The following is a 25,887-nucleotide window of genomic DNA, read 5'->3' as shown; positions in this document are numbered from 1 at the left end:
CAAGTAACCTAACTGCATGCTTGAACAAAGCTCAAGAATATTCATAGGAAAACAGCCAAACCAAACAAGGTAAAATTCACAATGTGAGACATCCAATCAAATATTATCAGGCATGTAAAGAAGCAGAAGAATATAACCAGAAAAGCATAACCAATGAGAAGAGAAAGCAATTAATCAAAAGCAAACTGGTATTGACAGAAATGTTAGAAATACCAGACAAAGCCATTAAAAGTCGTTAAGACTATATTTCTGTATGTTCAAAACTTAAGTAGAGACATACAAACAACACTCAGCTCCACCTTCTAGAGGTGAACAATGTGACAGATGAAAAACACACTGGCTAGGATTAATGGCAAATTAGACATGGCAGATCACAATATAGGGAACTTAAGTACAGAGCAATAAAAACTTTCCAAAAAGTGAACATGATATCAGTGAGCTCTGGAACAACTTCAAGTAACCTAATATTTGTATGATTAGAGTCACTGAGGAGGAGGAGAGAAAGGAACAAAAAAATTTGAAGAAAAAAATGATTGAAAAGTTTCTAAATTTGAGGAAAATTATAAGTCCACAAGAAGATCAATAAAACCCCAAAGGAAGAAACATGAGGAAAACTACAATAAGGCACCTCTGAATCAAACTGCTTAAACCTAGGAATAAAGAAAAAATCTTAAAAGGAGACAGGGGGAAAAAAGACACATTATATACACAGGAACAAAGATAAGGACTGCATCAGATTTCCTGAGGTACACAATGTAATGACACACCATTACAGTACTGAAGGAAAACAAACAAATGAAACCCTGCCAATGTAGACTCCTATATGCAGAGAAAATATTTTTAAAATTCAAAGGCCAAATGAAGACTCAGACATACAGGAGCAACCCACACTACACGAAATATGAAAGGAAGTCTTCCAGACAGAAGGAAAATTCTATTAGTTGGAAATCTGGAGCTAAAGAAATAATCAAAGAACACTAGAAATGGAAGCTATATAGGCAAATACAAGACTTTTTTCTTATTATTTCAATCTCATTTAAAAGCCAACTGAGGGACTTCCCTGGTAGCACAGTGGTTAACGATCCACCTGCCAATACAGGGTACATGGGTTCGATCCCTGGTCCAGGAAGATCCCACATGCAGCAGAGCAACTAAGCCCGTGCGCCACAACTATTGAGCCTATGCTCTAGAGCCTGTGAGTCACAACTACTGAGCCCACATGCTGCAACTACTGAAACCCATGCGCCTAGAGCCCATGCTCCACAAGAGAAGCCACTGCAATGAGAAACCCGTGCACCACAATGAAGAGTAGCCCCAGCTCTCCACAGCTATTGAAAGCCCATGCACAGCAATGAAAACCCAACACAGAGAAAAATTTAAAAAAATAAAAATAATAAAATAATAAAATAAATCTTAAAAAAAATTTCATTCAGTCAAAAGGCAGAAAAATTAAAAGATAAACAGTAAAACAAGATGACAAATATAAACATAACCATATCAATTGTTACATTAAATGTAAATGATCTATTTTCCTCAAAACCTGGAAAACACTATGTTAAGTAAAAGAAGCTAGTCACAAAGACTACCAACGAAATGTCCAGAATAGGCAAATCCATGGAGATAAAAAGTAGATTAGTGGTTATCAGCAGCTGGAAGGAGGGTGGAAAGGGGAGACTAAAGGGTACAAGGTTTCTTTTGGGAGTCATAAAAATGTTCTGAAATTGGATAGTGGTAATGTTTGCGCAACTTTGTGAGTGTACTAAGAAACCACTAAATTGTACACTTTAAAAGGGTGGATTTTATGGTATGTGAATAATTAAAAGCACAATAACAATACAAAAAAAATATCAGGAAAAGGTGCTGAAATAATAATAAGCATATATTTTCTTAGATCCAACCCTGCAAGAAGATTCTAATCCCCACTTCACTCCATAGGAGTGTGTGTGTGTGAGTGTGTGATCTGCTTTGGCCAATAAAATGTAAGTTGAAGTTATGTGTGTCACTCTCTAACAGATGTTTTAAGATATATTTCCACTATTTGCCATGAGTCTGGTTTATCCTGCATAGGTGCTGGTCACTGGTTCAGAAATGACGAAGTATGCAGCAAAAATGTACTCAGCCTGCAGTTTGAGATGAACATGAATGAGCAAGAAATAATATTTTGTCATAATTTTTTTTAAGTGACCTAAATTACCATAATTAAAAGGCAAAGATTGTCACACTGTATTTTAAAAAGCAAGAGCCGGGCTTCCCTGGTGGTGCAATGGTTAGGAGTCTGCCTGCCAGTGCAGGGGACACGGGTTCGAGCCCTGGTCCAGGAAGACCCACAAGCTGCAGAGCGGCCAGGCCCATGTACCACAACTACTGAGCCTGCGCTCTAGAGCCTGCAAGCCACAACTATTGAGCCCATGTGCCACAACTACTGAAGCCCACGTGCCTGGAGCCTGAGCTCTGCAACAGGAGAAGCCACTGCAATGAGAAGCACTCGCACCGCATAGAAGAGCAGCCCCCGCTAGCCACAGCTAGGGAGGGCCTGCATGCAGCAACGAAGACCCAATGCAGCCATTAAGATAAATAAATAAATTTATAAAAAAAAGCAAAGAGCCAATCGATATATTCTGTCTTACTAACAAACTTTAAAGAAAAAAAAAAAAAGAACAAAAGCAAAGGATGGAAAAATATATAAAATTTTAACACTGTTCAAAAGAAAGCTGTAATGACTATAGGAGATAAAGCAGATTTCTAAGCAAACAATATTACCAGGGATAATGAGGGCATTTCACAACAGGACACAACAATTCTAAATGTTTATATACACAATAATATAACTTCAAATTACATGAACTAAAGACTGACAAAATTTAAAGAGAAATAAATCCACAATTATAGTTGGAGGTTTCAATACTCCTCTCTCAATATCTGATATCAATATCTGATACAAAAAGTAAACAGAAAACCAGCAAAGATACAGTAGACTTGAACAACACCATCAATCAATTTGAATCAATTAACATTTATAGAATACACAACCAAACATATGAATACACAATCTTCTAAAGTGCACATAAACATTTATCAAAACAGACCATATTCAGGACCATAAAATTTAAAGGGATGTTGCTAAAGCAGGGCTTTAGGAGAAACATTCAGCACTAAACAGTTATATCAGAAAAGAGAAAAGATTACAAAGACATTATAAGGACATAAGACATTATAGATAAAGGTCAAAGACATCAAAAGGCAACTACAGACCAATTTCCATCCTGAACACAGGTGCAAAAATTCCAAACAAAATTTTAGCACATCAAATCCAACAATATTTTATAAAGACAGTATGTAATGACTAAGTGGAGTTTATATTAGGAATGCAAAGTTGGTTTAACATTTAAACATCAATGTAATTAGCCATATTAAACTAAAAGAGGAAAATGATGTGTTCATTTCAATAGATTCAGTAAAAGCATTTGACAAAATTTGACATCTATTTCTTACAAACTCTTAGCAAATGAGAAATAGAAAGGAACTTCTTCAGTCTGATAAAAGTCATCTACAGAAACCTACAATTAACTTCATATTTAACACTTTCCCCCTAAGATTAGGAAAATGACAAGGCTACCTGTTCTATCACTTATATTCAAATTTGTACTGGAGATACTAGCCAGTAAAAAAGATATAAAAGACATCCATATTGTAAAGGAGGATGTAAACGTGCTTCTATTCACAGACCACATGCTAGTCTATGTAGAAAATCTAATGGAATCTAAAAAAACAACAAAACCTACCAGAAAAAGTGAATTTATCAATGCAGCAGGATACATGAACAATAAAAGAAAAATGATTGTATTTCTATATGGTAGCAACGAACAATCAAAAATTAAATTTACAAAAACAATACCATGCACAAGTAATAAATAAATAAGAAATATACTGTGTACATGGGTGGAAGGTAATATGGTTAGGAATTCAACACCATTCTGATCAAAATCTCAGCAAGTGTTTTTGTACAAATTACTTGATGTAAAATTCACAAGGATATGATGAGCAAAAGAAGTCAAAAGAACAAAGATGGAGGATTAACACTATCTGATTTCAAGACATTATAAAGCTACAATAATCAAGACAGTGTCATATTAGCATTAAGGTAGACAGATCAATGGAACAGAAAAACAGTTCTGTAATAAACACCTACATAAATAGACAACTGATTTTTGACAAAAGTGCAAAAGTAATTAGGTGGAGAAAGGATAGTTTTTCGACAAATACAAAAACAATTAAACATGCATATTCAAACACTGAACTTTGTATACTTCGTTTCATACCAAAAAATTAACTCAAAACGTATGACAGTAAATGTAAAACTTAAAAATATAAAACTTTTCTAACACAGGAGTTTACCTGTGTGACCGTGAGTCATCAAAAGCACAGTCGATAAAAAAACAACTTCAAATTGGACTTAACCACAATTTAAAACTTTTGCTCTTCAAAATATACTGCTAAGAGAATGATAAGCCACAGACTGCGAAAAAATATTTGAAAAGCATATATGTGGATAAAGGAGTTGTACCTAAAATATATAAAGAACTCTTAAAAAATACAATCATAAGAAAGCAATCTAATTTTTTTAAATGGGCAAAAATTTCAAACACACATTTAACCAAAGATGATACATCAATGGCAAATAAGCACACAGAAAGAAGCTCAACACCATTAGGGAAAGGCAAATTAAAACCACAAGATACAAATACCGATTAGAATGGCTAAAATTAAAAAGACAGACTGTACCAAGTGTTGGTAAGGATGTAGAAGAACTGAAATGTTCACACACTGATGACAAGAATGTGGAAAACTATAGGCCCTTTGGAAAGCAGTCTGACATTTAAATGTATACCGACCATATAAACCAGCCATTCCATTCCTAGATATTTACCCAGGAGAAATGAAAGCATAAATCGATACAAAGATGTGTACACAAATGTTTATAGCATTTCTCAACAGGTGAGTAGGTAAACTGTGATATATCCAAACAACAAACTACTACTAAGCAATAAAAAGGGGTGAACAATTCATATGTGTTACTACATAAATGAATCTCAAAATAATTATGCTAGTGAAATAACCCATTAAAAAAGAGTATATACTGTATGATTCTATTTCTATAAAATTGTAGAAAATGCAAACTAATCTACAGTGACCAAAAGCAAATCAATGGCTATCTAGGGATAAAAAGGCAGATAACAGATATGTTCATTTTCTTGATTTTGGTGATAATTTCACAGGTATATACATATGTCAAAACTTATCGGGCTTCCTAGGTGGCGCAGTGGTTAAGAATCCATCTGCCAATGCAGAGGACATGGGTTCGATCCCTGCTCCAGGAAGATCCCACATGCCACGGAGCAACTAAGCCCGTGTGCCAAAAAAACAAAAAACAAACAAACAAAAAACTTATCAAATTGTACGTCTTAAGTATGTGTACTTTATTATGTCCATTATATAGCAAAAGAGCTGTTAGAAATTCTCTCCATTGTTACCCTTAAAGCCAGTGGGGTATATATCTTAACTGAATATAAAAGGATGCTCTTCCAATAACTCTTTTATAGCCGATGCCCTAAAGAACTTCTATAATAATATTAGTGAAGGGGTAGCCAGGGTTCACAGTACACATCAATAACAGAGTAAACAAATATTCTATATTATACCATTTTAAAAGAAAAGAATACTTTGCCTTCCATGAATAAATTTAGGAAGAGATTTCCCACTCTAAACCACAAATCAGATATCACCCTAAGTTAAATTATTCTACAGCTTAATCAAAGGAGAACTATTTAGAAAGATTAAAAAACAAAAATGGTAATTTGTTTTAAAAATCTTTTCTAAAATTCAGGAAGAATTTAGATAATTTGGTATATTAAGAAAACAAATCTCTATAGCTATCTAAGCCAGAAGAAAATTTTAGTACAATTTTAGTTTTAAGACCAACTCCTCCAAAAAAGACTTGAATACTTTTATTAAGTAACTTTGATAAACAAGGAGCCAAAACCTAAACACTCTTTTTTCTCTTTGGCCACACCACACAACTCGCAGGATATCTCAGTTCCCTGACCAGGGATTGAACCCAGGCCACAGCAGTGAAAGCCCAGAATCCTAACCACTAGGCCACCAGGGAACTCCCCTAAACATTCTTTTTCCTTTTTAAAAAAATTTTTATTTATTTTATATTATTTATTTGTTTGCACTAGGTCTTAGTTGTGGCAGACGGGCTCCTTAGTTGTGGCAAGCATGTGGGATCTAGTTCCCTGACCAGGGATCAAACCCAGGCCCCCTGTATTGGGAGCATGGAGCCTTAACTGCTGCACCATCAGTCCCTAAATATTCTTAATATGAACAAATATTTAAAATTTTAATTATGGCATATATACATATATGAATGGTTGAGTTTGTATGATAATTAAAAGAAAGAAAACCCAAGTAACCTCACTTACCTATTTTGTTCCTCCAGTTTAGCCAGGAGTTCTAAGTCGTCTGGACTCAACTGTGATGGCGAAGATGGTGAAAGGGCTGGCGTTGACTGTGTGGTAGACGAGGATGTAGTGTGTAATGAAGCAGATGGACTTGCCACCTGACTGGCCATCTGACTGACTGTATGTGACACTGTGTTCTTCACCCATGAGAGAGTAGAACTCAACTTTTCTGCAACCTTGTCTGTCGCCACCTAAGGATAAAAATAACAGTCGCATATATTTCAATTTTAGTGTATGCATTACCAAGAACTTGATAATCCTGGTTAGTTTTACCTAATAACCACCATCAGAATATTCTCTTTAATAAAGGGAAAATCTGTTTTAGCAATGATTGTCCTAACATGGAGCTTTTGGAAACTCTTTCAGTTCTGCAGCATGAACAAATTAGAAAAGTGTTTTTCAAACTTCAGCCAGCATTTTTTTAAAATGACAAAGAGCAGAAAGTGTCAGTGTAAAGATATGTTGTCTTATAAAATTTCTGTCTCAGTTACATATATGTATTAAAACTCCATACTACATGTATGTATGTGTAGGTATGTTGAGTTGGGATATGACATATATTCTTTCTTTGGGTTGTCAAAAACATGTGAAACACGTCCATTAGGTGATGAGGATATAACATCCTATAACATGACCAACAATTCAACAAAAACTGGGCTTAGAATAAATAAGATGAAATGAGACTCATAATATATCTTCAAACCACTAGAGAGTATTTTTATTGAAGAGGATTTAGTTCTAGAAGAACAAAATCATGATAAATGACTGAGTTAACAGAGTAAGAGAGCTTCAGGGTACAATTTTCAAATACTTAGAACTAGTCAGAAATAGAATGGATGCCTAGAAAGAGTAGACACTCCCTACCAATGGCTGCAATTAAGAATCAGTTATAGAGTCAACATGGAAACCTAAACTTACATTGACAGATGAATGGATAAAGATGTGGTACATATATACAATGGAATACTACTCAGACATTAAAAGGAATGAAATAATGCCATTTGCGGCAACATGGATTCAACTACAAATTATCATACTAAGTTAAGTCAGAAAGAGAAAGAAAAATACCATATGATATCACTTACATGTGGAATCTAAAATATGACAAAAATTAACCTATCTACAAAACAGAAACAGACTCAAGGACAAAGAGTATAGATTGGTGGTTGCCAAGGGGGAGGGGGTTGGGGAAGGGGTGGAGTCGGAGTTTGGGGTTAGCAGATGTAAATTGGTATATACAGGATGGATAAACAACAAGATCCTACTGTGGAGCACAGGGAACTATATTCAATATCCTATAATAAACCATAATGGAAAAGAACATGAAAAAGAATGTTAAAAAAAAAAAAAGAGTCAATTATAAGAGTCAAAAGTCAAGAGTTGGTTGAAAATGAGTTTCTGTTTTAGGTGGGCAAATAGAACTAGAAAAGCCTTTCAAATCCCTCCAGTCTCGATTCAATGAACTATATAAACATCTATATATTCTTCATAAACCATTCCAAAGTCCTAAACAGATATGCCTATAGCAAATTCACCTGAAACATAAAAAATATACATAAGTAATATTCAAAAAAAGGCATTATCACTTCAGTAATGAAAAACAATGTGAACAATAACCATATTTGAATATCTATATAAAACTAAGCATTCTTGATGAGTTTACAAAACAAGGTATAGCAGTTTTATATAGCAATTTATACACACAGAAATTAAATTACCAACATATATACACAAACAAAAATGTCACCCAGACTATTTTAGCAGATACTACTCTCTCCTCATGGGTTGCCCAAGTCTTTCCTTCTCACCTCATCACACATACATGACTCTCTCTTTCTATTCCTCTGTCCCCACTTCCTCCACTTCAACACAGCAGCAGGAAAATTCGATGTAGGGAAAAGGGATTCTAAGGTCATAGTTATGCCACTCAACGTGAGGCTGCAATTTCTGAGACAAACATTTGATTACAAGTGAGTAGGGGCAAGAGTTTTATCAACTTAAAGATACCTCTCATTTTCTTTTCATTTTCAATAACTTTTTTATTTTAAAACTTACTTCCCTTGGAATAGTATTATAAAAGGGATCAGGGAGCTGTGACTCTTGAGGGAGGAACCCCCAAAAAAGACAAGCAGGATGAAGTAAAGGGAACCAAGGAAAAGAAGTATGGGGCAGATCATTCAGGCTTCCCAGAGAAAAAAAGTCCTTGCCAATGAATAAAAAAGCAGCATAGTTCATTATGGGAAAAGGCCAGATAGGAACCAAGTAATTTAGCGAGAACTTCCTTTGTACCAGGAAATGATAAGAGCCATGGCAGACAACAAGATAGCCTATTGTGGTTTGTTATCCCATTGATCTTCTCTACAGAGTTACAACTACAAATTCATTCGTGAACATGGCACTAATTTGTATCCCAAAGGCACACTATATTGTAAAACAGAAAACATAACAAGTAAAATTTACAGAAAAATGTTACCCTTTATAAATAGTGACCACTAATTTCAAATATACTTACAACTTTCAAAAATTAACATTTACAAGCACCTACTGCATAGCACAGGGAACTATATTCAATATCTTATAATAACCTATAAGGGAAAAGAGTCTGAAAAAGAATATATAAAGAATATATATATATAAAATAATATATATGGATCACTTTGATTTACACACCTGAAACACTGTAAATCAACTATACTTCATTTTTAAAATATATATGGAAAAAAAATTTTTTAAGAAAGAATTAATGCTTTACAATTCCATTATATAAAAGCTCTCTACTCAAGCTAACTGTAACAAAGGCAAAAGACACCAATTATTTGCTTTAATTTATTTGTAAAAATAAATTTATCATACCCCTTCCGCATACTGTAGCAACAGACTTCCATTTAAAAAGTTCAGAATAACCAACAGCACAATCCTGACATCCTTTCGACCTTCATGAAATGAGATTCAGTCTATAACTACTGAAGGCTCAACAACCCATCTTTACAATTTTAAACTCTTAAATATAACTGGAGTATTTAATTGCAGTTGTGCTTTAGTAAAGTTTAATTCTCATGGTTCTAGAAATCCCACAGGACTGAGTTATTTTTCATATACTATCATGTCCTATTTTTTCCTTTAACTCTACTTTTCCAAATCTCTACCCTGCCACCCCTAAACCTTTTTCCCTCATCCTAGGGTAAATTGAGGTCATGAAGACACAATAAATCTGACAATGCAATTATGTCACAAAGTTCCTGTCTACCTCATAGAGGTGTTACACATTTATTTTTAAACATGAACACACTTTGAAAAGCTTAAAAGCATCATTAAAAAGGCTTAGTAATCAGACACAAAAGGCCACATATCATATGATTCCATTTACATAAAATGTCCAGAATAGGCAAACCCAGAGACAGAAAGTAGTTGGGTGGTTTGTAGGGACTGGAGGAGGAGGGATGGGGAATGACTACTAAAGGGTACAGAGTTTCTTCCTAGAGTGATGAAAATGCTCTGGGATTGGACTGCAGTGAAGTTATACAACCCTGCAATACTAAATGCCACTGAACTGCACACTTTAAAGGAGTGAATTTTATGGCATGTGAATTATATTTCAATTTTAAAAGAGCTTAGTCAACCTGAAAAATCTACATAACATGTAATTCCAACTACATGACTTTCTGGAAAAGGCAAAACTATAAAAACAGTAAAAAGATAAGGAATTAGGCAAGAGAAGGAACAAACAAGCAGAGCGCAGACGATTTTTAGGACAGTGAAAACACTCTGAATGATACAATGATAGACACACGCCATTATACATTTGTCTGAGCCCACAGAATGTAAACCATCAAGAGTGAACTATAGGGACTTTCTAGATGGCACAGTAGTTAAGAATCCATCTGCCAATGCAGGGGACACAGGTTTGATCTCTGCCCCAGTAGATACCACATGCTACGGAGCAACTAAGCCTGTGTGTCACAACTACTGAGCCTGTGCTCTAGAGCCCCTGAGCCACAACTACTGAGCCCATGTGCCGCAACTACTGAAGCCTATGCGCCTACAGCCCATGCTCCACAACAAGAAAAGCCACCACAATGAGGAGCCTGCACACCACAATGAAGAGTAGCCCCTGTTCGCCACAATTAGAGAAAGCCCACGTGCAGCAACAAAGACCCAACGCAGCCAATAAATAAATAAATTTATTAAAAGAAAAAAAAAGAGTGAACTATAATATAAACTATGGTCTGGATGATTAGGATGTGTCAACATAGTCTCATCAATTCTAACACAGGTACCACTCTAGTGGTGAATGTTGATAATGTGGGAAGGGTCTGCATGTGCAGAGGTAAAGGGTAGATGGGAAATCTCTGTGTTTTCCACTCAATTTTGCTGTGAACCTAAAACTGCTCTTGAAAAGTTAAATACTAACAAAATAAAATAAATATAAATTAAATAAGAAGTTTAGTAAAAGCCTTAGATATTACTACACTATTTGAATAGGATCTCCTATGAAAAACAATCATGGTTCCTTTATCGCTTTATATTTTATTAGAACTTATAGGATGCCCTTAACTCCCCAAAAGGACTGTTTTTAAAGATTCCAATTTTTCTGGCCTTCCCTGGTGGCGCAGTGGTTAAGAATCTGCCTGCCAATGCAGGGTACACGGGTTCGAGCCCTGGTCCGCGAAGATCCCAAACGCCAAGGAGCAACTAAGCCTGTGCGCCACAACTACTGAGCCTGCACTCTAGAGCCCACAAGCCACAACTACTGAGCCCACACACTGCAACTACTGAAGCCTGCACTACTAGAGTCCATGCTCTACAAAAAAAAAGAAGCCACAGCAATATGAAGCTCTCACATAGCAATGAAGAGTAATCCCCGCTCCCCGCAACCAGAGAAAAGCCCACACAAAGCAACGAACACCCAACGCAGCCAATAAAAAAAAGAATAAAATAATCAGAAAAAAAAATAAAAAAAAAAAATGAAGATTCCAATTTTAGATCCAAAATATAAAATACTCCTAAAGCAGGTATCACTACCTTCTCCATCTTAAAAGTGACAACACTTTTTAAATGATGACCCAGAGAGTTCATACAGCTTTTGTATTAGAAAGCTAATAAGAGTGGAATGTAGACAGTCTGGTTTGAGAGTCTTTACTCTTAACCAATATCAAGAGTAAACAAGACTTGGGACTTCCCTGGAAGTCCAGTGGGTAAGACTCAACTCTCCCAATGCAGGGGGCCCGGGTTAGATCCCTGGTCAGGGAACTAGATCCCTCATGGATGGCAACTAAGAGCTTGCATGCCACAACTAAAAGATCCCACATGCCATAACTAAAAGATCCTGCGTGCCTCAACTAAGACCTAGCAGAGCCAAAACTAAATAAATAGATAAATAAATAAATAAATATTAAAGCAAAATAAATAAATACGTGTACAGAACTGCTGAACAATCACACAGAAGAAGACACTGGAACTCACCAAAAAAGGTATCCCACATCCAAAGACAAAGGAAAAGCCTCAATGAGATGGTAGGAGGGGCGTAATCGTGATAAAATCAAATCCCATAACCACTGGGTGGGCAACTGCAGAACAGTTACACTACAGAAGTCCACCCACTGGAGTGAGGGTTCTGAGCCCCACATCAGGCTTCCCAACCTGGGGGTCCAGCAACGGAAGGCGGAATCCCCTGAAAATCAGACTTTGAAGCCGAGCAGGATTTGACTGCAGGACTTACACAGGACTGAGGGAAACAGAGACTCCGCATTGGAGGGCACACATAAGTTAGTGTGCACACAAAGACCCGGGGGAAGGAGCAGTGACCCCATTGGAGATCCAACCAAACCTACCTGCTAGTGTTGAAGGGTCTCCTGCAGAGGCAGGGGGTGGCTGTGGCTCACTCAGGAGACAAGGACACTGGCAGCAGAAGTTCTGGGAAGTACTCACTGGCATAAGCCCTCCAGAAGTCAAAGAGCCTGTAACCTACAATGCTGGACCACCTCAGGCCAAACCAACACAGAGGGAACTCAGCCCCATGCATTAGCAAAGCAGGGGGTTCAAAATTTTAAAGTTTTACTGAGCTCTGCGCACCAGAGCAACATCCAGCTATACTCACCACCAGTCCCTCCCATCAAGAAGCCTGCACAAGGCTCTTAAATAGCCTCTTCCACCAGAGGGCAGACAGCAGAAGCAAGAAGAACTATAATCCTGCAGCCTGCAGAACGAAAACCACAACCACAGAAAGATAAACAGAATGAAAAGGCAGAGGACTTTGTACCAGATGAAGGAACAAGAAAAAAACCCAGAAAAACAACTATGTGAAGTGGAGATAGGCAACCTCCCAGAAAAACAATTCAGAACAATTATAGTGAAGATGATCCAGCACCTCAGAAAAAATCTGGATGCAAAGATAGGAAAGACGCAAGAAAACTTTAACAAAGACCTAGAAGAATTAAAGAACAAACAAACAGATATAAGCAATACAATAACTGAAATGAAAAATACACTAGAAGGAATCAATAGCAGAATAACTAGGCAGAAGAATGGATAAGTGACCTGGAAGACAGAATGGTGGAAATCACTGCCATGAAACAGAATAAAGAAAAAAGAATGAAAATAAATGAAGACCGCCTAAGAGACCTCTGGGAACATTAAATACACTAACATTCACATTATAGGGGTCCCAGTAGGAGAAGAGAGACCCAAGAAAATATATGAGGAGATTATAGTTGAAAACTTCCCTAACATGGGAAAGGAAATAGCCACCCAAGCCCAGGAAGCACAGAGAGTCACAGGCAGGATAAACCCAAGGAGAAATATGCCAAGACACAAAGTAATCAAGCTGGCAAAAATTAAAGACAAAGAAAAATTATTAAAAGCAAAGAGGGAAAAATGACAAATAACATACAAGGGAACTCCCATAAGGTCAACAGCTGATTTCTCAGCAGAAATTTTGCAAGCCAGAAGGGAATGGCACAATAAGTGATGAAAGGGAAGAATCTACAACCAAGAATACTCTACCCAGCAAGGATCTCATTCAGATTCGATGGACAAATCAAAAGCTTTACAGCCAAGCAACAGCTAAGAGAATTCAGCACCACCAAACCAGCCCTACAACAAATGCTACAGGAACTTCTCTAAGTAGGAAACACAAGAGAAGAAAAGGACATACAAAACCTACCCAAAACAATTAAGAAAATGGTAATAGGAACCTATATATCGATAATTACCTTAAATGTGAATGGATTAAAATGCTCCAACCAAAAGACACAGATTGACTGAATGGATACAAAAACAAGACCCATATATATGCTGTCTACCAGAGACCCACTTCAGACCTAGGGACACACACAGACTGAAAGTGAGGGGATGGAAAAAGATATTCCATGCAAATGGAAATTAAAAGAAAGCTGGAGTAGCAATACTCATATCAGATAAAATAGACTTTAAAATAAAGAATGTTGCAAGAGACAAGGAAGGACACTACATAATGATCAAGGGATCAATCCAAGAAGAAGATATAACAACTATAAATACATATGCACCCAATATAGGAGCACCTCAATACATAAGGCAAATGCTAACTAACAACTATGAAAGAGGAAATTGACAGTAACACAATAATAGTGGGGGACTTTAACACCCCACTTACACCAACTGACAGATCATCTGGACAGAAAACTAATAAGGAAACACAAACTTTAAATTACACAATAGACAAGATAGATCTAATTGATATTTACTGGACATTCCATCTGAAAACAGCAGATTACACTTTCTTCTCAAGTGCACATGGAAGATTCTCCAGGATAGATCACATCTTGGGTCACAAATCAAGCCTCAGTAAATTTAAGAAAACTGAAATAGTATCAAGCATCTTTTCTGACCACAACACTATGAGATTAGAAATCAATTACAGGAAAAAAACCATTAAAAAAAAAACAAATACATGGAGGCTAAACAATATGCTACTAAATAACCAGAAGATCATTAATGAAATCAAATTTAGAAATCAAAGAGGAAATTTTTAAAAATACCTAGAGACAAATGACAATGAAAACATGACTCTCCAAAACCTATGGGATGCAGGAAAAGCAGTTCTAAGAGGGAGGTTTATAGCAATACAATCCTACCTCAAGAAACAAGAAAAACCCCAAATAAATAATCTAAACTTACACCTAAAGGAACTAGAGAAAAAAAACAAAACCTAGAGTTAGCAGAAGGAAAGAAATCATAACGATTAGAGCAGAAATAAATGAAATAGAAACAAAGAAAACAATAGCAAAAATCAATAAAACTAAAAGCTGGTTGAGAAGATAAACAAAATTGGTAAACCTTTAGCCAGACTCATCAGGAAAAAGAGGGAGAGGACTCAAATCAATAAAATTAGAAATGAAACAGGAGAAGTTACAATAGATATAGCAGAAATAAAAAGCATCATAAGAGACTACTACAAGCAACCATATGCCAATAAAATCGGCAATCTGGAAGTAATAGAAAGGTAAAACCTTCCAAGACTGAATCAGAAAGAAATAGAAAATATGAACAGACCAATCACAAGTAATGAAATTGAAATTGTGATTAAAAATCTTTCAACAAACAAAAGTCCAGGACCAGATTGCTTCACAGGTGAATTCTATCAAACATTTAGATAAAAGCTAACATCCATCCTTCTCAAACTCTTCCAAAAAAATTGCAGAGAAAGGAACACTCCTGAACTCATTCTATGAGGCCACCACCACGATACCAAAATCAAAGATACTACAAAAAAAGAAAATTACAGACCAACATCACTGATGAATATAGATGCAAAAATCCTCAACAAAATACTAGCCAACAGAATCCAACAACACATTAAAAGGATCATGCACCATGATCAAGTGGGATTTATACCAGGGATGCAAGGATTCTTCAATACACGCAAATCAATCAATGATATACCATTTTAACCAACTGAAGAATAAAAACCATATGATCATCTCAACAGATGCAGAAAAAGCTTCTGACAAAATTCAACATCCATTTATGATAAAAACTCTCCAGAAAGTGGACATAGAAGGAACCTATCTCAACATAACAAAGGCTATATACAACAAACCCACAGCAAACATCATTCTCAATGGTGAAAAACTGAAAGCATTCCCTCCAAGATCAGGAACAAGACAAAGATGTCCCCTCTCGCCACTGCAATTCAGCATAGTTTTGGAAGTCCTTGCCACAATAATCAGAAAAGAAAAAGAAATAAAAGGAATCCAAATTGGAAAAGAAGTAAAACTGTTAATGTTTGCAGATGATATGATACTATACATAGAAAATCCTAAAGATGTCACCAGAAAACTACTAGAGCTCATCAATGAATTTGGTAAAGTTGCAGGATACAAAATTAACACACAGAAATCTCTTGCATTCATATACACTAACAATGAAAGATCAGAAAAAGAAATTAAGAAAACAATCCCCCTCACCATTGCAACAAGAAGAATAAAATACCTAGGAATAAACCTACCTAAGGAGATAAAAGACCTGTACTTACAAAACTATATGACACTGATGAAAGAAATCAAAAATGGCACAAACAGATGGAGAAATATACCATGTTCTTGGATTGGAAGAATCAATATTGTGAAAATGACTATACTACCCAAAGCAATCTACAGATTCAATGTAATCCCTATGAAATTACCAATGGCATTTTTTAAAGAACTAGAACAAAAAAATCCTAAAATTTGTATGGAAACACAAAAGACCCCGAATAGCTAAAGCAATCTTGAGGGAAAAAAACGGAGCTGGAGGACTCAGACTCCCTGACTTCAGACTATACTACAAAGATACAGTAATCAAGACAACATGGTACTGGCACAAAAACAGAAATACAAATCAACAGAACAGAATAGGAAGCCCACAGATAAGTCCATGCACCTATGGTCAACTGATCTATGACAAAGGAGGCAAGGATATACAATGGAGAAAAGACAGCCTCTTCAATAAGTGGTGCTGGAAAAACTGGACAGCTACATGTAAAAGAATGAAATTAGAACACTCCCTAACGCCACACACAAAAATAAACTCAAAATGGATTAAAGACCTAAATGTAAGGCCACAAACTATAAAACTCTTAGAAGAAAACATAGGAAGAACACTCTTCAACATAAATCACAGCAAGATCTTTTTTGACCCACCTCCTAGAGTAATGGAAATGAAAACAAAAGTAAACAAATGGGACCTAATGAAACTTAAAAGCTTTTGCACAGCAAAGGAAACTATAAGCAAGACAAAAAGACAACCCTCAGAATGGGAGAAAATATTTGCAAATGAATCAACACACAAAGGATTAATCTCCAAAATAGATAAAGTTTATGCAGCTCAATACCAAAAACAAAACAAACAAAAAAAACAACCCAATAAAAAAATGGACGGAAGACCTAAATAGGCATTTCTCCAAAGAAGACATACAGATGGCCAAGAGGCACATGAAAAGCTGCTCAACATCACTAATTCTTAGAGAAATGCAAATCAAAACTACAATGAGGTATCTTATCACCTCACACCGGTTAGAATGAGCATCATCAGAAAATCTACAAACAATGAATGCTGGAAAGTGTGTGGAGAAAAGGGAACCCTCCTACACTGTTGGTGGGAATGTAAATTGATACAGCCACTATGGAGAACAGTAAGAAGGTTCCTTAAAAAACTAAAAATAGAATTACCATATGATCCAGCAATCCCACTACTGGGCATATACCCAGAGAAAACCATAATTCAAAAAGACACATGCACCCCAATGTTCAATGCAGCACTACTTACAATAGCCAGGTCATGGAAGCAATCTAAATGTCCATCAACAGATGAATGGATAAAGAAGATGTGGTACACATATACAATGGAATATCAGCCATAAAAAGGAATGAAACTGGGTCATTTGCAGAGACATGGATGGACCTAGAGACTGTCATACAGAGTGAAATAAGTCAGAAAGAGAAAAACAAATATCGTATATTAACACACACATGTGGAATCTAGAAAAATGGTGATCAACCGGTCTGCAAAGCAGAAATACAGACAAAGATGTAGAGAACAAACATATGGATACTAAGAGGGGAAAGCAGGGGTGTTGGAGTGGGATGAACTGGGAGCGCCATATATACATTAATATGTATAAAGCAGATGACTAATAAGAAAAAAGTATCAAATTGTACACTTTAAATATATGCAGTGTATTGTATGTGAATTATATCTGAAAAAAAAACTCTTTAAAAAGTGTGCAATTCAATGGTTTAAAAAAAAAAAAAGAGGGAACAAGACCAAAAGTTGGCAACAGATGTAGTCACTAATGACCTCAGTTAATCTATTCCACAATGAAGGAAGCAGAAATCTGATTACAGTAGGTTGGAAGCATCTTAGAGCGTTAGGAGCTGCAAAATAATCCCATTTCCATCACTATCACCTTTATTCTTGAGACTTCTTGATTCAGACTGATACCTAAAGGCTGAAGGTTCCAGAAAGTTGGTCAGGATTTTACTATATACAACAAAACTTACTTTCCAAAAAATGCCTTCAAACAGATACTAACTTCATTTGATTTTATTAAACAAAGAAAAAAAATGATACAATTCAGATGACTTTTTTTTTTAATCGTTCTGGGGTTAGTTTGTTTTATATCAAGGTTGGGACTTCCCTGGCAGTCCAGTGGTAAAGAATTCTTGCTGCCAAAGCAGGGGGCGTGGGCTTGATCCCTGGTTGGGGAACTAAGATCCCACATGCTGTGTGTTGTGGCCAAAAAAACAAACAAAATGAAAACAAAAAACAAAGCTAATTCAACAATTTACTTTTTTTTTTAATGACATTTCACATCAATTAATATTAACTCCTCTCTCTCGCTCTTTTTCTACTTTTTTTTTTTTTTTTGGCCGTGCCATGCAACTTGGAGGATCTTAGTTCCCCAACCAGGGATTGTACCCGGGCCCATGGCAGTGAAAGCACAGAGTCCTAACCACTGGACCACCAGGAAATTCTCAATACTAACTCATTTAATGCTCATTTACAATTCTGTAGGACAGGTAATGTCTTCATTTTAGAGATAAGAAATCCAAGATTAAGATTGTTTAAAAGATTTAGCTATTAACTTAAAAATGGAACAAAGACCTAAACATAAAAGCTAAAACTAAAAAACTCTTAGAAGAAAAAACAGGCTAAAAGCTTCATGACAATGATTTGGCAATGATCCTTAAATACGATACCAAAAGCACAGACAAAAAAGAAAAAATCAGATAAACTAGATTTCATCAAAATTAAAACTTCTGTGCATCAAAGGACACTATCAACAGAGTGAAAAAGGCAGCCCATAGAATGGGAAAAATATCTGCAAGTCATATACCTTATAAGGAGTTATGTTCAGAATATATAAAGAACTAAAATCAACAACTAAAACAACCCAATAAAAAATGGGCAAAGGACATTTCTCCAAGGATATACAAATGGCCAATAGGTAAAACAGGCATATAAAAAGATGCTCAACATCACTAATTAGGGAATGCAAGCCAAAGCCACAATAAGATATCACTTCACACACATTAGAACAGCTATTCTTTTTAATTTTTATTTTATATTGGAGTAGAGTTGATTAACAATGTTCTGTTAGTTTCAGTGGTACACCAGAGTGATTCACTTATACATAAACATGTATCTGCTCATGTACACACTGCTATATGTAAAACAGATAACCAACAGGGACCCATTGTATAGCTCAGGGAACTCTGCTCAGTACTCTGTATTAACCTAAATGGAAGAAGATTTGGAAAAGAATAAGACAGCTATAATAAAAATAAAATTAAAAAAAAAAACAGAAAATAAGTGTTGGTACTGCTAATAGGAATGTAAAGTGGTAAGATGGTGCAGCTGCTGTGGAAATAAATATGATGGTTCCCTAAAAAATTGAACATAGAATTATCATATAATCCAGCAATTCCATGTCTGGGTATGTACCCAAAATGATTAGAAGCAGGGACTCAAGGAGATATTTGTGAACCCAAGTTCAGAGCAGCATTATTCACAACATCCAAATGGCAGAAGCAACTTAAATGTTCATCAACTAATGAATGGATTTTTAAATGTGCTATATACACACTGCTATGTGCAATGGAATATCATTAGGCCTTAAAAAGGAAGAAAATTCTGACATATGCTACATGAATGAAGACATTATTTTAAGTGAAATAAGCCTGTCACAAAATGACAAACGTTCTACGATTCTACTTACATGTGGTACAAAGAAGAGTCAAATTCATAGAGGCAGAAAGTAGAATGGTGGCTGCTAGGGAAGTGAGAAATGGGGAGTTTAACGGGTACTTTGGAGATGGATAGTGATGATGATTGTACAACAATGTGAATGTACTTAATGCCACTGAACTATACACTTAAAAATGCTTAAAATTATAAATTTTTTTGTTATGTACAGTTGGCTCTTGAACAACACGGATTTGAACTGCGTGGGTCCACTTATACACAGATTTTTTGCAATAAACATGTACTATTACTACAAGATCTGCAGGTGTTTGAATCCGAGGATGCAGAACCATGAATACAGAGGTCCAGCTGTAAAGTCATGCATGGATTTTCAACTGTGTGAGGGTATGTGCCCTTAACCCCCATGCTGTTCAATGGTCAATGGTGTATTTTATCACAATTAAATGGAAAAAAAAAGAAATTTACATCTTTCATTCCTTATATTAATCATTTCTGTCTTTCTTTCTTGAGGTCTTTGTTAGCCTGGCTAGAGGTCTATCAATTCTATCAATCTTTTCAAAGAACCAGCTTTTAGTTTTGTTTATTTTCTCTTATTGTCCTGTTTTGGGTTTTATTTACTCATGCTCTAATTTTTATTTCTTTTCTTCCACTTGCTTAAGGTTTATATTGCTCTTTTTCTCTGGTGCTCTAAGTTGGAAGCTTAGAATACTCATTTTATATCTTCCTTCTTTTCTAACATACACATTCAATGCTCTAAACTAACCTCTATGCACTGTTTTTGCTGCTTTTTATTTTCCTTTAGTTCAAAATATTTAAAATTTTTCTTTGGACTTTTTTTTCATGCATGTGTTATTTAGATGTCTGTTGTTTAATCTCCAAGTATTTTCAGATCTTCCAGCTATCTTTCTGTTATTTCTACCTCAATTCCATTGTGGTGTGACAGCACATGTTCAGGTATGTTTTATGACCAAGAGTATAGTTCATCTTCATGATTGCTACATGTGAACCTGAAAAGAATGTATGTTCAGTGGCTATCAGATAAATGTCATTAAACACATTTGACTGATGGTACTGTTCAGCTATATCCTTACTAATTTTCTGCCTGCTGTATCTACAAATTACTGAAAGACAGGTGCTGAGGTCTCCAACCATAACGATGAATGTGTCTATTTCTCCTTAAAGTTCTATAAGTTTTTGCCTTATGAACTATGTCTTTTTGTAGACCTGACCTCTTTATCAAAAAAAATGTCTAAAAATTTTCCTTCCTCTTAATATAGTTACTCCAGCTTTCTATTGATTACTCAAAAAAAGTAAATAAAAAATTCACACAATACAGGTATGGGTTTGAAGGCCATCTGGTTTCCAGTTTCTGGCTGTTTTTGGCCCGGGGTATTTCCCTTATCTTCTTGGAAATACAATTTTGTATTTAAAAAGACGTTTGCATTTCTAAATGCTTTATATAGGAAGAGTTTTTCCAAGCTATGTAGTGAACCATACAGTGCTGAAAGATGAAGTCCTGTAGATTAGGTGAAATTTTTTTTTTATTATAAAACTTCTCAGAGACATAACTATATTATTGTACACTGGCAAGGTATAAAGTAGAGGAATGTACTTTCCAAACTTAACAGCCCATACATCCTTTTCTCACCATTATTTGCAGAACATATTCTGGGGAAATGCTGTTTCCAAACAGCACTCATTCTTTAAGGTGTTTGTAACTTCATGTTCTCACTTTTCTATTTCTATGGTACTTTTTGTCTATGTAGTCAGTCCCCTGTAAATGCTGGTCACACATTCACCAAGTCAACCAACCATGGATAGAAAATACTGAGGAAAAAAGAATTCCAGAAAGTTCCAAACAGCAAAACTTGAATTTGCCCCTCATTGGCAACTATGTACACAGCATTTACATTTTACTTGGTATTATAAGTAATCTAGGTATGATTTAAAGTATTCAGAGATATGCGTAGGTTATACACAAATATGGTGCAACTAAGTATCCCTGAATTTTGGTATCCACGGGGGTCCTAGAATCAATCCCCTGCAGATACTGAGAACAACTATATTGAATATTTTGGTATTCATTAGTAAAGTAAAAACAGTTAATATTTACTGAGTGCTTACACTCAGACACTTGATGATATCACCTAATTTAAAATCCAACCCCATGGTATATGTGTTGTATTGTCCTTATATTGTTATATTATTAACCATTTAAATGTACTGTCTCTTAGTTCCTTATGAAATAAAAAAAATATTTCATATAGTTTCATATTGTCACCAAAAAGAGTATAAATAGGTCAAAGAGACCACGCTTTACTTTTCATGAATCGTCTTGATGACTTAAAAACAAAGCTAACTGTACAATAATCAAAACAGAGTGGTACTGGCACAAAAACAGACACACAGATCAATGGAATAGAGACCCCAAATATAAACCCACGCACCTACCGTCAATTAATCTATGACAAAGGAGGCAAGAATACACACTGGAAAAAAGACAGTCTCTTCAACAGTGGTCCTGGGAAAATTGGACAACCACATGTCAAACAATGAAATTAGAACATTCCTTCACACTATACACAAAAATAAACTCAAATATAAGACCTGAAACCATAAAACTCCTAGAAGAAACATAGGCAGAACTTTCTTTGACACAAATCATAGCAATATCTTCTTGGGGCAGTCTCCTAAGGCAAAAGAAATAAAAGCAAAAATAAACAAATGTAACCTAATTAAACTTAAAAGCTTTTGCACAGCAAACAAAACCACTGACCAAACAAAAAGAAAACCTATAGAATGGGAGAAAATATTTGCAAATGACACTACTGACAACAGGTTAATATCCAAAATACACAAATAGCTTATACAACTCAATGTCAAAACAAACAAACAAATAAAAACAAAACCCCAACCCAATCAATGGGCAGAAGAACTGATTAGACACTTCTCCAAAGAAGTCATACAGATGGCTAACAAGCACATGAAAAGATGCTTGGCACTGCTAATTATTAGAGAAATGCAAATCAAAACCACAATGAGATCCACCATCAAAAAGTCTACAAATAGGGGGCTTTCTAGGTGGCACAGTGGTTGAGAATCTGCCTGCCAATGAAGGGGACATGGGTTCGATCCCTGCTCCAGGAAGATCCCACATGCCACGGAGCAACTAAGCCCGTGAGCCACAACTATTGAGCCTGTGCTTTAGCGCCCGTGAGCCACAACTATTGAGCCCATGTGCTGCAACTACTGAAGCCCAAGCACCTAGAACCCGTGCTCCACAACAAGAGAAGCCACAGCAATGAGGAACCCGCACACCACAACGAAGAGTAGCCCCCACTCACCACAACTAAAAAGAAAGCCTGTGCGCAGCAAAAAAGACCCAACACAGCCAATAAAATAAATAAATAAATAAATAAAGTCTACAAATAGGAACTTCCCTGGCGATCCAGTGCTTAAGACTCCATGCGTCCACTGTAGGGGGCGCAGGTTCAATCCCTGGTCAGGGAACTAAGATCCCCATGCCACACAGTGTGGAAAAAAGAAAATGAAATTTAAAAAAATTTTTGTTAAATAATTTTAAAAAAAAGTCTACAAATAATAAATGCTGGAGAGGGTGTGGAAAAAAGGGAACCCTAGTACACTGTTGGTGAGAATGTAAATTTGTGCACCTACTATGGAAAACAGTCCAGAGATTATTCAAAAACTAAAAACAGAACTACCATATGATGCAGCAATTACACTCCTGGGTATATATTCAGAAAAAACAAAAACACTAATTCGAAAAGATACATGAATCCCAATGTTCACAGCAGCACTATTTATGATAGCCAAGATATAGAAGCAACTCAAGTGCCCATCAACAGATGACTAGATTAAGAAGGGTGTGTGTGTGTGTGTGTGTGTGTGTAGAAAATTGAATATTACTTAGTCATAAAAAACAAGTGAGGGCTTCCCTGACATCACAGTGGTTAAGAATCTGCCTGCCAATGCATGGGACACGGGTTCAATCCCTGGTCAGGCAAGATCCCACATGCCACAGAGCAACTAAGCCCATGCACCACAACTACTGAGCCTGTGCTCTAGGGCCCATGAGCCACAACTAATGAGCCCATGCTCCACAACTAGTGAAGCCCATGCACCTAGAGCCTCTGCTTTGCAACAAGAGAAACCACCACAATGAGAAGCCTGCACACTGCAACAAGAGTAGCCCCTGCTCCCTACAACTACAGAAAGCCCGAGCGGAACAATAAATACCCAACACAGTATTTAAAAAGTGAAATACTGCCATTTGCAGCAATGTGGATAGACCTAGAGAACATTATGCTTAGTAAAATTAGTCAGAGAAAGACAAGTACTGTATGTTATCACTTATACATGGAATCTAAAAAATAATACAAATGAATGCATATGCAAAACAGAAACACACTCACAGATATAGAAAACAAATGTGTCCCACTACTGGGCATACACCCAGAGAACACCACAATTCAAAAAGACACATGTACTCCAATGTTCACTGCAGTACTATTTACAACAGCCAGGACATGGAAGCAACCTGAATGTCCATCAACAGAAGAATGGATAAAAAAGATGTGGTACATATATACAATGGAATATTACTCAGCTGTAAAAAGGAATGGAACTGGGATATTGGTAGAGACATGGACGGACCTAGAGACTGTCATACAGAGTGAAGTGAGTCAGAAAGAGAAAAACAAATATTGTATATTAACACATATATGTGGAATATAGAAAAATGGTACAAATCAACCAGTTTGCAGAGCAGAAATAGAGACACAGATGTAGAGAACAAACATATGGACACCAAGTGGGGAGGACTGGCCGGGGAGGGGAATGAACTGGGAGACTGGGATTGCCATATACACATTACTAATAAGAAAAAAAATACCAAATTGTACACTCTAAATATATGCAGTTTATTGTCTGTTAACTGTATCTCAATAAAAGTTCTTAAAAAAAAAATGTGGTCATCAAAGGGGAGAGGGAAGGGGAAGACAAATTAGGGGTATGGGATTAACATCCAATATACAAACTACTATATATAAAATAGATAAGCAACAGATATACTGTACAGCACTGGGAACGGTACTCATTATCTTGTATAACCTATAATGGAGTAGGATCTGTAAAAATACTAAATCACTACACTGTACACGTGAAACTAACATAGTAAATTAGCTATACTTTAATTTAAAAAAAAGAACAAAGCTATGTGAACAGTAGGCATTCAAAATTAATATTCCCTTAAAAAATTTTTATTATGAACAGCACATTTCAATGAATCTAACTCCCATTCCAACATCCTTTTGCAGCTATACACACTGACAATTTATCATGTTTTGTACTCTTTCACCAAAAAATGTTAACATATAAACTTGGCTGATAGCTACTAAAATTGCCCCTCCTGCTAAGTTTCTATTGCATATAGAAAAGTGTAGATGGGCAAAATCATTACCAAATACAAATGGCCAGAAAGAAAGCTATAGAATAATTTTTACAACACATCTGTAGCAGACAGTACTAATATTTTCCAAATATGGCCTCTATTAGTTTCCTAGGGCTTCCCTAACAAACTGGGTGTCTTAAAGCAACAGAAATTTGTTGTCTCATAGTCTTGAGGGCTAGAAATTCAAAATTAAGGCATCATCAGAGTCACTCTCCCTCTAAAATCTGCAGGGGGGGACTTCCCTGGTGGCGCAGTGGTTAAGAATCTGCCTGCCAATGCAGGGGACACAGGTTTGATCCCTGGGCCAGGAAGATCCCATGTGCCGTGGAGCAACTAAGCCCGTACGCCACAAATACTAAGCCCACATGCCACAACTACTGAAGCCCACACGTCTAGAGCCTGTGTTCCACAACAAGAGAAGCTACCACAATGAGAAGCCCGTGCACCATAACGAAGAGCAGCCCCCACTTGCCACAACTAGAGAAAGCCCGCACGCAGCAACAAAGACCCAACACAGCCAGTAAATAAATGAATAAATAAATAAATATTTTAAAAAATAAAAATAAATAAAATCTGTAGGGAGAATCCTTCCTTGCCCCTTCCTAGCTTCTGGTGGTTTGGCAGCAACCCTTGTTATTTCTCAGCTTGTAGATGCAGCACTTCAGGCATTTC

The 25,887-nt window shown here is 36.2% G+C and overlaps 1 protein-coding gene across 12 annotated transcripts in view; it reads right to left on the bottom strand.

Annotated features, from left to right (window-relative positions):
- EVI5 (ecotropic viral integration site 5) overlaps positions 1–25,887 on the bottom strand; it is a 229,532-nt gene that overhangs the window by 162,759 nt on the left and 40,886 nt on the right. For 11 of the 12 annotated variants that reach the window (XR_009049764.1, XR_009049766.1, XM_057712901.1 and 8 more), the window contains exon 2: positions 6,483–6,712. Coding sequence is in view for 10 of the 12 variants with exons in the window: in XM_057712875.1 (XP_057568858.1) it covers positions 6,483–6,712 (230 nt within the window). In the remaining 2 variants the exon portion in view is untranslated. Of the gene's footprint in view, positions 1–6,482; positions 6,713–22,196; positions 22,267–25,887 lie in introns of all 12 variants that reach the window. The other variant, XM_057712910.1, reaches the window with a different exon arrangement.

This window comes from Hippopotamus amphibius, chromosome 1 (assembly GCF_030028045.1).
Source record: "Hippopotamus amphibius kiboko isolate mHipAmp2 chromosome 1, mHipAmp2.hap2, whole genome shotgun sequence".
Taxonomy (NCBI): domain Eukaryota; kingdom Metazoa; phylum Chordata; class Mammalia; order Artiodactyla; family Hippopotamidae; genus Hippopotamus; species Hippopotamus amphibius.
The sequence above is the reverse complement of the archived record's forward strand: the minus strand, read 5'-3'. Positions and strand labels throughout refer to the sequence as shown.